The 12,474-nt window shown below is 57.4% G+C and overlaps 1 protein-coding gene across 1 annotated transcript; it reads left to right on the top strand.

Moving 5' to 3' along the window:
• Positions 1–2,253: 2,253 nt before the first annotated feature.
• PRF1 (perforin 1) lies at positions 2,254–7,405 on the top strand. Its single transcript, XM_077894303.1, has 3 exons — positions 2,254–2,368; positions 3,874–4,449; positions 5,311–7,405. Exons 2-3 carry the CDS (start codon positions 3,911–3,913, stop codon positions 6,437–6,439), a joined length of 1,668 nt encoding a protein of 555 aa, XP_077750429.1. The 5' UTR covers positions 2,254–2,368; positions 3,874–3,910; the 3' UTR covers positions 6,440–7,405.
• The last annotated feature ends 5,069 nt before the right edge of the window (positions 7,406–12,474 follow it).

Genomic DNA, 12,474 nt, shown 5'->3' with positions numbered 1-12,474 from the left:
GCCACAATTAATGAATAAACAAAATGTGGTATCTTTATCCAAGGGACTGTTATTCAGCCATGAAAAGGAATGAAAGACCGATCCATGGTACAACTTGGATGAACCCTGAAAATATGATGTTACATGAAATAAGCCAGACACGAAGGTCACCTCTTACATGATTCCATTAATATAAAATGTCCCACACGGGGCCATCCAGAGAGATAGAAAGTAGACCAGAGTCTAGTGAAACGAGCAGTGACCAGTGATACAGGATTTGTTTCTTCCTCGTGATCCCGGGGTCTTGGGATCAAGTCCCACATCTTGGGATGGAGCCCCACATCGGGCTCCCTGCTTAGCAGGGAGTCTGCTCCTCCCTCTCCCTCTGACCTTCTCCCCTGCTTGTGCTTGCTCGCTTGCTCTGTCTCTCTCATTAAAGAATTGTTAGAAGGCCCAAAGTCCTCCATTTGATTTTATGGTTGAGCAAATTAACCTGGCAAGGGATTCAAACTCTACTGGCAAGAGTCCAACAAGTTGCCAGCGAAGCTGAGTCTAGAACTTGTTCCCTGTACTTCACCTGTCTCTACTACAGAACTAAATCCACAGTCTCAGAAAACTTTATTATTTATTTATTTATTTATTTATTTATTTATTTATTTTAGTCATTTGCATGTGATTTTTATGTAAAGGTGACAGCAGCAGTAACACGGGCATTCGACAGGTATGTTTTGAATCATACTAGCTTCTAAGTATTTTTTATGTTTCTGAAAGAACCATGGCACGTCCCTATCCTTTCCTTAAACGTAGAGATGTAATTTCTTTTGTGCACTAATATCTAAATTATTCAACCCTGAGGGCCTTTCCCTCCCTGTTTAAACTTCATTTCATTCTCAATATCTGACATTGAGAGGTATCAACCTGTTTTCATCAAAAATGACAGATTTCTCTGAATGCCAGTCCAGGAATACTAATTCACCCTGGGCACTTACCCAGTAACAGTCTCTTAGAAATTCCAAATATTAAAAGAAAAAAAAAGTTCCAAAGATGTTAATATACGTCTTCCCGCTGCCATGCAAACAACAACCCAACTCCTATTCATGCCCATGTGACAAAACTAGGCACAGACAGATAGCAGGGGGTCAGGAGGCTGCAATTTCTGGTGGGGAGGGGTCCCCAAGAGGAGGAGACCGGGCCTCCAACAAGGTTGGGTAAGCCCCTGTTCCCGTAAGAGCGAGGCACTTGAGGAAGGACATACACTCAAAGGATGAGCTACCCCACAGTATCACACGTGGTCTGGGGTCTGTAGCTATTTGTTCCAGTCACGTACACCAGTTGGAGTATTACATTTTGAGAATAGCGCCCCACTTACCCAGCTGTCTTCACCTCAGACCGTGTGATTTGGGCCTCCAGAAGTTGTCCTGTGAGTCACTCAACCCATGGAAACCTCACCCCACCCTGACCTCAGGTAAGACAAAGGATGAAGACCCTGGCCGCTGGGCCCACCCACATCTCTCCCCCCATTTGTTCACCCACCCACCCTGTGGCTGCCACCTCAGGCCAGGTCTGGGGAGGGGCTGGGGGCTGATGTGGCCACCTGTTCTCCGCACAAAAGGGGGGACCGGAAACCATGTCCTGGGGTACGTTGTTTGGGGTCCAGAGCTGGGATGCAGGTGTGGGTAGGAAGTGGGCCAGGAGGTTGATTTCTCATGAGCTCACACTTGCTGAGGGCCAGGAGCTGTTCCAAGCACTTCACAGGTAGTAAGTCACTCGTTCTTCACAACCAATAGGGTCTACACTATTATTATCCTCCTTTTTAGCTGAGGAAACTGAGGTACAGAGAGGCTAAAGAAGTGCACCAGGCCACATAGCTAGGGCCCAACGGAGCCGGCCCAAGCCCAGGCAGTGGGCTCCGAAGCCCCCGCGGTGAGCTCCCACGCTGCGCCACCTCTTATGTCTCACATGTGTGGTGCCATAGGTCAGAAGCAGGGGAACGGCCCTTGCGGGACTGCCCATCGAGCCCAGAACTGAATCTCAAAGTCCCCAGGCCCCTGTGTTCACTCCACACGGAGCCTCACCTGTCTGTCCAGGTCCCCACACCCCAGGGAGCTCTGCTTGTGGGATGAGACCCTGGCCCCCACAGCTTGCTTCCTGGAGGGTTGTCAGAAGGGCCGGATGAAGAGGTGAGGACAGGATGGGTGCTGGTGGGAGGGGGAAAGCAGAAGGGACCTGTGGCCACAGCAGGAGGGGCGGGACAGGAAGCAGAAGTGATATAAACAGTGGTCTGGGTGATGAGCTGGGTGGTGAGCCTGCCGGGGTGCTGACACCATTTCAGGAGCGTCTTCTGCGGAGAGAGAGCATCTGTGGAGAGCATCTCAACACGGGACCCCAGGTAGGGAGGAAGGCGGGCGTCGGGGAAGCTGGGAGCCCCTGGAGAGGGGCATGGCAGTGGGGCTGCTCCATGTCGGGAAGAGCCTGATGGAGCAGGAAGTGCTGTCACCCATAAGACTGTGCCTTGTCACTGACTCTCTGGGTGGCCTCATGCCTGCTCTGGGCCTCAGTGTCCTCATAGAGATAGTGGAGACGTTATAGGGCATCGTCAGATGCGGACAGGGAAAGGCTGCTAGTAAAGCTAGAAACAGACTGCCTGGGAGATCGTATGATGAGGACCAGGTAGAGACAGAGCTCTGTGATTAAGGTCATGAACTGTGCTGGCCTCCCAAATGGGATGACCCTAACTGGGATGACCCCAGGGCCTTCTCCTCTGGACTTCCCCAGGGCCTGTGTGTCGCCTGGAATCCTACCACCCAGTCATTCCTTCGGGTGAGGCGCAGGGTGCCCCAGCTAGAACACAGGGCTCCTGCTTTCCAGAGCCCCCCGTGTCTCAGAGAAGCTGTGATCCCTGGAAGGTGCTAGAAAGGACCAACCTCCAAGGGGTCCAGTTTGGATAGGGGTAGAGTGTGGAGACTCCAGATGATAAACAGGTCTGGGTGAGGCTCCAGAGCCACCTCAAAATAAGGAAGAAATTTCAATTATTGTTCAACAGTAGGCCTCAGGCAGCTCGCAGGCAGTGCCAAAATTCTGCAGGGCATGGCAGAGAATGCCAGAGGAGGCGCGGGCCTCAGGAGCCCTGGAGAGGGAACGTAAAGCCCTCCCCACACAGGTGCAAGGGCATAGGCACATGCCCAGCTTCCGGGCGGGAACACGGGCTGCTGTCCTCCCCAGCGGGAAGGTAGGGACCATAAGGGCAATGCGTTCTTTCTTTCCCGATTCTATTAAGGGCTTCATGGGAGAGAGACCGAGAATGAGAGAGGAGGGGTGGGAAAAGCATCGCTTGTTCTGGGGCTCCAGAATCCAGGCCTCTCTATGGTCGCAGATGCCTCCCTAAATGTGTTATGTCCCTCTGCTATACGCAGAGCCCTGGCCCCACCAGCAGCATCTGTGGTCCTGGGGCCAGAGCCATCTCCCTGGATCCCCATTACGCCTTAAATAATGAAATCCCAGCGATGCCCAGATGGCTCAGCAGTCGGGCGCCTGCCTCCGGCTCAGGTTGTGATCTCAGGATCCAGGATCGGGTCCCGCGTTGGGCTCCCTGCAAGGAGCCTGCTTTTCCCTCTGCCTGTGTCTCTGCCTCTTTCTCTCTCTGTGTCTCTCATGAATAAATAAATAAATCTTTAAAAAAAAAATCATGAAATCCCAGCAAGGGGCACCTCCTGCCTGTGTGACCCCCTTGGGCAAGTCATTCCGCACCTTGGGCCCGTTTGCACGGGGGAGGGATGGGCCAGGTTTGTCAAGGCCAGCGCAGCTCTGACATTCGGTGACTTGCGAGATCTCCCCTTCCGTCTCCGCTCCATGTGCCGCGATGGCTCAGCCTCCACACCTCTCCCCTGCCCACAGCTTCCGGAGCCCAGACGCCCCCTGTCTCCGCAGCTCCATGGGTGCCCGCCTGTTCCTCCCGGGCCTCGTCCTGCTGCTGCTGCCCACGCCCACCCCAGCCCCCTGCCACACGGCCACGCGCAACGAGTGCCGGCGCAACCGCTGGTTCGTGCCTGGCTCGATGCTGGCCGGGGAGGGCATGGACGTGACCAGCCTCAAGCGCTCGGGCTCCTTCCCAGTCGACACAGAGAGCTTCCTGCGGCCCGACGGCACCTGCACCCTCTGCCGCAACACCCTACGGGGGGGTGCCCTCCAGCGCCTGCCCCTGGCACTGACCGACTGGCGCGCCCAGGGCTCGGGCTGCCAGCGCCGCGTGGTCAAGGCCAAGGCCAGCTCCACCGAGGGTGTGGCCAGGGAAGCAGCCAGCAACATCCACAACGACTGGCGCGTGGGGCTGGATGTGTCTCCCAAGCCCAACATCAATGTGCATGTGAGCATGGCCGGCTCGCACTCCCGGGTGGCCGACTTCGCTGCCCAGAAGACCCACCAGGACAGGTACAGCTTCAGCACTGACGTGGTGGAGTGTCGCTTCTACAGGTGAGCGTAGCAGGTGGGGGTGGAGGGGCTTGGGAAAAGGTGTGGGGAAACTTGGAGCGGTCTGGGAGCCCTGGAATGGCAGGGTGGGGACTCGGTGCCCCAGGAGGAGACACAACCCTGGTTCTCACACACTAGGTGGGACAGTGCCCCCAGGTCTCCTTCCCGGGGTCCCTGAACAGGAAAAGCCTCATAGAGAACAGGTGGAGGAGAAGCGAGCAAGGCTGTGCTGAGATCCCCAACAAGGTGCCATTCAGATCTACGGAGTGCCCAGTCCCCTCTGTCCTGTGGGCAGGTCACCTGGCAGGAGATTTCCCATCACTGGGCCTCATGCACCCATCCGCCCACAATCATGTCTGCCACGTATCAGGCTCTGTGCTGGGAATTAGGGCTACAGTGCCAGACAGCAGCATTACACCCCACCCTCAAGGACCTGGGTCTCACACCCCAGAAACACACGGTGTCCATGGAGGACCCAAGTCACCCACCCTGATTTCTCCCACAGTGAGACAGGGTGGCCAGAGCTGTCAGGATCTCAATCTAGAGGCCAGACAGACCAAGGCCTCAGGATGTAGGTTCCAAGCCTGGAAAGTCACCATCAGTGTAGCATCATCACCTTTATAACTAAAAAAGAACAGAGAAGAAAAAACTTAATTTTGAAATGGAAAAGGAGAGATTCAGCACACGTAGGTCACCATGGAGTGACAGAATGGGTTTCCCTGGCAGCTCAGCGGCTAGAGCTTGGGCTCGGCGCCAGGCCACCTGGTTCAAGTTCTCTTTCTGTCACCTACCCGTGACCCTGGGCAATCCTGCGGGAAGGCTGATGGGGAATGCTAACCATCTGGTGTTCCTCTCCTCCTTCAGTTTCCACCTGGTACACTCTCCGCCACTGCACCCCAATTTCCAGAGGGCCCTCAGCGACCTGCCCCCCAATTTCAACACCTCCACAGAGGCTGACTACCTCAGGCTCATCTCCAACTATGGCACCCACTTCATCCGGTCCATGGAGCTGGGCGGCCGGACCCTGGCCCTCACTGCCCTGCGTACGTGTGAGCTGGCCCTGGAAGGGCTCACAGCCGATGAGGTGTCAGACTGCCTAACAGTCGAGGCCCAGGTCAGCATAAGTGACCACGCCAACCCTTCATCAGAATTCAAGGCCTGTGAGGAAAAGAAGAAGAAGCACAAGATGACAACCTCCTTCCACCAGGCCTACCAGGAACGCTTTTCCGAGATAATTGGTGGCCACCATACCTCCATGAGTGACCTGCTGTTTGGGAACCAGGCCGGGCCGGAGCAGTTCTCAGCCTGGATGGCCTCACTGCTGGACAGACCCGGCCTGGTGGACTACACCCTGGAGCCTCTGCATGTGCTCCTGGAGAGCCAGGACCCACGGCGGGAGGCGCTGAGGCAGGCTGTGAGCAAGTACGTGATGGACAGAGCCCGTTGGAAGAACTGCAGCAGGCCCTGCCCCCCGGGGCAGCAGAAGAGCCCCCACAACCCATGCCACTGTGTGTGCCACAACTCAGGGATCACCAACCAGGACTGCTGTCCCCGGCAGAGGGGCCTGGCCCACTTAGAGGTTATGAACTTCCAGGCAATGGGCCTGTGGGGAGACTACTTCACGGCCACAGATGCCTATCTGAAAGTCTTCTTTGGAGGCCAGGAGCAGAGAACCTACACGGTGTGGAACAATAATAACCCCACGTGGGTGACGCGGCTGGACTTCGGGAACGTGCTCCTGTCCACGGGGGGGCCCCTGAGGGTTCAGGTCTGGGACCAAGACTATGGCTGGGATGATGACCTCCTTGGCACCTGTGACCAGAAAGCACAGTCTGGCTCACATGAGGTCAGGTGCAACCTGTCCCACGGTCACCTGAGATTCTCCTACATTGCCAAGTGCTTGCCTCACCTGACGGGGGCAACCTGCCTGGAGTATGCCCCCCATGGTCGTCTGGGAGAGCCTCCAGGAAACCGGAGTGGGCCAGTGTGGTGAGAAGAGTGGGCCTTGAGAGGACCTAGGGTGCCTAGGCCTGGACTGAATGGGGTTCTCACAGAGGGAGCCAGGGCCTATCTTCATACCCCCATTAGACAGATGGAAAACTGAGGCCTTTTTTTTTTTTCCAACGAAGTGCCTGAAAGGCCAGCCCCAAGTTTCCTGTCCAAGGTGCCTTAGCTCTCTGATACACTTGTGCCCCCAAAACGAGCTGGGGCCAGGCCACAGCCTCCAGCCCCTGCTACACGGGGTCAGGAGCTGGGCAGAAAGCCAGGAGGCCCTTCCTCTTAGGCTGCCTCATGTCATTGAAGACCTTCCCTTGGGGATCCCTGGGTGGCTCAGTGGTTTAGTGTCTGCCTTCAGCCCAGGGTGTGATCCTGGAGTCCCGGGATCCAGTCCCACATGGGGCTCCCTGCATGGAGCCTGCTTCTCCTTCTGTCTGTGTCTTTGCCTCCCTCTCTCTCTCTCTCTGTGTGTGTGTGTGTGTGTCTCTCATGAATAAATAAATAAATAAAATACTTTAAAAAAAAAAAAAAAGACCTTCCCTTGCGGCCCTTGGTAGTACGGGCAATCCTTCACCCTCTGGAGTCTAACCCTGCCTGCCCGGATGGCTCTGCCTTCCCTGTCTCCTTTGCACCACCCCCCACCCCCCAGCTTTGCCCCTGAGCCAAACCGAGAACTGTCTGAACCTGCCTGGTGCGTGCACTGCCTGAAGGAGGACTAATGAACGCGATGTGACGGTGACGGTCATGGCGTGGTCGTGGAAGAGGAGAGGATGGGGACCAAAGACGGCCCTGGAGACCAACTTCTCCATCAGCAACCCTGCACAGCCGGACAGGTGGCTCACCCCGCGGCAGGCTGGGTAATAAACAAACTGGCTTTCCCCCTTTTACTGGAAATGCGGGGACCCAAAATATTTTACTTCCCTCGTAAGTCTTGATTCAAGAAACAGCAGCACAAATTCGATGACCAAAGGCAACAGACGTTCAGCTCCCACCTGGGTGGCCACAGGGAGCGGTGGTGAGGACTACGGTGAGCTGACGGGCACGTGATTCATCTGTGCGTGTCGGGGGCGGGAGGGGGGCGGTGGGGTCTGCAGCTCTGCACCCACCAAGCACTCCCAGGCAGGAACGTTGAGTTGGGGGCTAGCAGGTCTTCTAACTTCTGCAAGTAGCCAGAAACCCCAGATCAACATCTCTAATTGTTGGCAATGCAGTGCACTTTGCAAAAATAAACCCACGTGGGCGTGGTAAAAGCCAAAGGAGAATGTGTGTGCAGGCCACGGTCCACCCAGAGCCATCGGCTTGAGAGCTGTAATTTCAACACAACCCGTCCGATGGGCTGAAGAGCTCTCCCCTGTCCCATGGCGTGAGGGGGGGAGGCGGTGGCTCCAACAAGGTGGTGCAAGGGGGAAGGCGGTGGCTCTAACAAGGTGGCACCTGAGGCCTCCTGGCCTTGGCATGAAGTAAGCCCTGGAGCCTCGGGTTCTGAAATCAAATGAAATGGTCTTTGTTTCAAGGGCTTGGGACACAGGCCTTAGAACACAGGCCCACAGGGGGTGGGTGGCGAGATTTGGGCAGCCTCCTGGAACTGGCAGGATTTGGCCGCGCGGGGCTGCCGTCAGAGGGGCTCCGAGTTGCTGGCGTGGCTTCCTGACTCTCTTTGAAACTCCCTGCAAAGTCAAGTCAGCCTTTTGAGGTCCGCGTGGACCTGACCCTCCAATGCCCAGCAGTCACATTACACTGAGCCTGATCCCCAAGTGGGGCGGGAGGGACTGGTTGGCTCTAAAAGCCTGGTTGCAGCCCATGTTCTTACACCTTTCCCTTCACAGCCACGCACACACCCAGGAACACAGGAAAAACATTGGAATGTCATGCTGGCCGCTGCACCAATCAAAAATAAACATGGGTGTGGGCCGCACCCCTCTGGGAAAGCAGGAGCAGGGCGGGCCTGGCTGGGGGGCCTGCTCTGACCAAAGAGGGGAGCTTCGTTTATGTGCCCACAGGACCAGTGACCTCCAGCCATCGCTCTGTGCCCAGTGCCTTGGTTTCCCCAAAGGCTACTCTTGATTTTTCTCCCTTCTCAGGACTGTTTGGAAGGGGGGCCGTGAGCCTTTCTAGAAGGTCAGTGCTACACATGGGGTACTGAAAGGTCATCTCGTTGCCCCTCCTGGTTTGACACATACGAAAGCTGAGGCCCAGGATGTACCCGTGGCTGCAGAAGTTACCGGCAGAGCCAGGTCTTTAGGTCCCAGCGATGCCACCCGACAGCGCCACCGAGAGCCCAACGGGCTCTAGAGAAAAGGGCCCTCGGCCAAAGGGGTGCGGGATGGCCCGGAAGGAGGAACGGCCGAGGCCGTGGAGGGCGGCTCGCCCCCGCCCCGATGGAGACGCAGTACGACAGCGCCACTTCTGCCCACGCTTGGGAGACTGTGAGCCCCAGGCCGCTTGTTTTATTTGTTTTGTTTTGTTTTGTTTTAAAGATTTTACTTATTTATTCATGAGAGACACACAAATGGAGAGAGGCAAGGACACAGGCAGAGGGAGAAGCAGGCTCCATGCAGGGAGTCCGACACGGGGACTCGATCCGGGGTCTCCAGGATCACGCCCTGGGCCGAAGGCGGCGCTAAACCGCTGAGCCACCGGGGCTGCTCATGGTTAGTGATTTCTAATGCAGTCGTGCAAACAGACCTCCCTGAAATGATTATAATTTGAATGCCTCGTTGGCTTCCGCTATGGTCTGAGTGCTCACGTACCCTCAAAATCCATATGCTGACGTCACCAGGCCCAAGGCGGTTGTATCAGGACGGGGTGCCATGGGAGGGCTGCCGAGGTAAAAGAGGCCTCAGAGACATCCGTATGAGGACCCACGGAAGGAGGTGCTCTTCAAACAGCAAACAGGCCCGCTGAGTCCACCGACACCTTGACCTGGGGCTTCCTGCCTCCGGAAGTCAGGGAAATGTATTTCTCCTATTTGTAAGCCCCCCCGTCTGTGATATTTTGTCAAAGAAGCCCCAGCAGACCCACAGGGGCCCCGGTGACACACCACCTGTGAGTCCCGTGGAAAGCAGAGCCACCCCACCCACACTCAGCAGCTGAAAATGCCTGACTCTTGCTTCCCCATCGTCCCCTGCAACCAGGAAAGGACACGTGACGGGGTCGGCCCGTAGGAGGCACCTGCCCCAGGTGTGGGGGTCCCTTCAGAAGCAAAGGTGAGCCCAAGATTTGAGGACAGGTGATGTATGTCACAGGCAACTCCACGAAGCCCGGCAGGGGAGAGGAGGAGTGAGCCAGGGAAGGGGTGGTGGCCGGCCATTCAGCAGGTCGCCACTGTGGGCCACCAGAGCCAATGAGGAACACGTACCCCGAGTTATCCCAGCTCGGCATGGAGGGAGCTGGGTGTCAGCGCACCGCCTCCCATCGGTCATTGGTTGGAGCTAAATCCTTTTTCTGCTTATTTTAAATCCAGGCTTGGCTTCTGTTTCTGGCAAAACCCTGGCCGATGACACCACCCCATCTTCTCCCTCACGGCTCAGTTGTCCCCAGCACCTGCCTCCCCCCACCCAAGCGCATGGAGCACGAAACAGCTGGGACCCCTCGCAGGTCCCACGGTTCAGCAGGTGGTTACGGAGCACCTCCCGTCAGCCACATCCCGCAGATGTGCCATGCAGAGCACCCGCCCTCTTGCGGCCTGACAGACGGGGAGACAGATGTGCCCACGGACTGGGACCAGGGTGGCATTCAGGCCGGGGAGCTGGGGGATCTCGGCTGCATTGCTTTTCTCTCATCCCTTCCCCTAGGTCCAAGGGATCTCCTTCTCCTGAGACCTGGGGCTGGCACTGAGCACAGCCCAGTTTGGGGGCTTTGCTGAAGCAGCTCCTTCCCAGACCCTTCATCTCCCTTCCAACACACTGAGTGACCTCTGGGGCACGGCCCCCGCTGACGCAGAGGAGGACCCTCTGGAGAGCCAGCAGCGTGGGGGTAGGGAGAGCCCTGGGGAGGTGCCGGGGCCCTTGCAGCTTCGGGAGGCTGTGCATCCTCTCCACCATGTGCCTGATGCCCCACGTCCGTCACCCACATCCTGCCTCATAACCACAGCCTCACGGGGCAGCGACATCTCCCGGACACGTCTTCCTGTGGCTTCTTCACGGATCCCTGGCTCCTGTCTGCCTCTCGGGGTCCCTGCAGCCCGCGGTCACTGTGGTGCTGGCACGCAGGCCACCTTCCCTCGGCCCACTCCCAGCCGGCCCCCACCCCCTGCCTGAGGCCCTGAGGGAGGCCCCCTCTACCTGCCCCACGGGGAAGCCAGAAGTGCCCCCGCCCCGGCCCAGAACAGCCTTCACCCAATGGCTGATGGGAGGCGGGTGGTGCAGAAACCTCCAGCCCCCTCCCCGTCGTGGGGGGGAATAACTCTGAGGGACGCAGTCGACCCTGACTCCCAGGGCCCCCCACAGGGGAAGCTCCCGTGCCCACAGTGGTGACTTGCTTGCCCGCACGTGCTCTCTTGGCTGTCCTGCCTCCTGGTCTCAATCCCTCCTTCCCCTACTGGTAGTTTCTGGAACCACTCCCCACATAGACTACCTGCCCGTGAATCCCCGCCTCAGGCTTTGCTTCCAGAGGAACCAGCTAAGGCACACATCTGACTGCGTCATTGCCTTGCCTAAAACTCTTCACTGGTTCCTTGTGGCTCCCGGAAGAAAGCTCAGACCCCCTAACGCGACCCACATGTCGGCTCCCTCTCAACTGTGCCCCTCAGCACGCCCTGCCTCACTGAGCTGCCCGCTCCTCTGCCGGCCGCGTCTCTCTCGCCCTTCCCACAGGCTGCCTCCTCTTTCTGCAACTTCTCTTCAGCTTCCAGGTCTAGGTCACGGCCCACTGTCAGGCCAAGGGTCATCTCTGTCTTAGTCACCGAGCATCAACCAGCGCAGCAGCGGCCTAACTTTGATGCTTGAAAAACACTGGATGGGGCAGCCCGGGTGGCTCAGTGGTGGAGCATCTGCCTTCGGCCCAGGGCCTGATCCTGGAGACCCGGGATCAAGTCCCACGTCGGGCTCCCTGCGTGGAGCCTGTTTCTCCTTCTGCCCGTGTCTCTGCCTCTCTCCCTGTGTCTCTCATGAATAAATAAATAAAATCTTTAAAAAAAAGAAAAAAGAAAAAAGAAAAACACTGGATGGGTGATTAGCTGGGAAATGGATAAATGAATGAATGGAACCCACCAAAGAGTCTTCCGGTCCATGCTTGAACTCTCCCACAGGCAGGGGACTCATTACCTACAGAAGCAGCCCTTCTACACGTGGCAGGCTCTAAGTGCAAGCCATCACGTTAGCCGGAAACCTGCCTTCTTACAGTGCGCAGCCCTCGTTAGCGGATCAGGGGTTCTGTGGACCTAAATTTCTGGTCCTGTCGGCGACTTAGTTGGGTGGAGGGACCAGTGCGGGCCATGGCTGCCTCTCACGCCTCCCTCTGTGAGGCCACCAGAGGGACCACACGCTGCCCAGTGGCGGTGCTGGCCCGGCCGTCACCTCTGCTCCTGCCAACTGACACGGGAGCCTCTCCTGGACGGGGACGGATGGCTCTTCAGTTACCTATGGCCTCTCATTCTTTTCAGTGGCCCCAGGCATAACCAAGTCGCTCCCAGCTGCGGCCGTTCTGTCTCTGGACACAGCTGGGGCTCACTTGGCCTAGGCAAGGTGTGATCCCAGGAGAGCAGCCCCACCCCTAACCTGCTCACGGGATCCCTCTCCATGACCTGCATCCTGCTCTCGGATGAGGCCTTTCCCAGCCAAGGCTTCCATAGCCCGAGCGGGCCCCCCAAGGGACTAGGACAGACTGAGCCCTTGCCTGGCTTCATTCAGTTCAGGACGGGGCTGGGGGCCGGGCTGGGGGAGTGGGTCTGGCACAGCTGAGAGTCCCACCAGGTGGCTAGGGTGAGTGTCATGCACCACAGGAGATCAACCCCATCACAGACAGGACCTTCGAGAGCAGCCGAGGACTGACATCCAAGCCAGGCCACAAATGAAATGATCCCGGCCACAC

The sequence above is a fragment of the Canis aureus genome, chromosome 4 (genome assembly GCF_053574225.1).
Source record: "Canis aureus isolate CA01 chromosome 4, VMU_Caureus_v.1.0, whole genome shotgun sequence".
In the NCBI taxonomy this organism is placed as follows: domain Eukaryota; kingdom Metazoa; phylum Chordata; class Mammalia; order Carnivora; family Canidae; genus Canis; species Canis aureus.
This window is presented reverse-complemented; position numbering and strand designations above follow the sequence as displayed.

What these genes read in the sequence shown, in the direction of transcription:
- PRF1 (XM_077894303.1), top strand. Translation starts at nt 3,911, where the DNA reads ATGGGTGCCCGCCTGTTCCTCCCGGGCCTCGTCCTGCTGCTGCTGCCC. An exon ending in GTGGAGTGTCGCTTCTACAG is followed by an intron (nt 4,450 to 5,310) that starts GTGAGCGTAGCA and finishes CTCCTCCTTCAG; the next exon opens with TTTCCACCTGGTACACTCTC.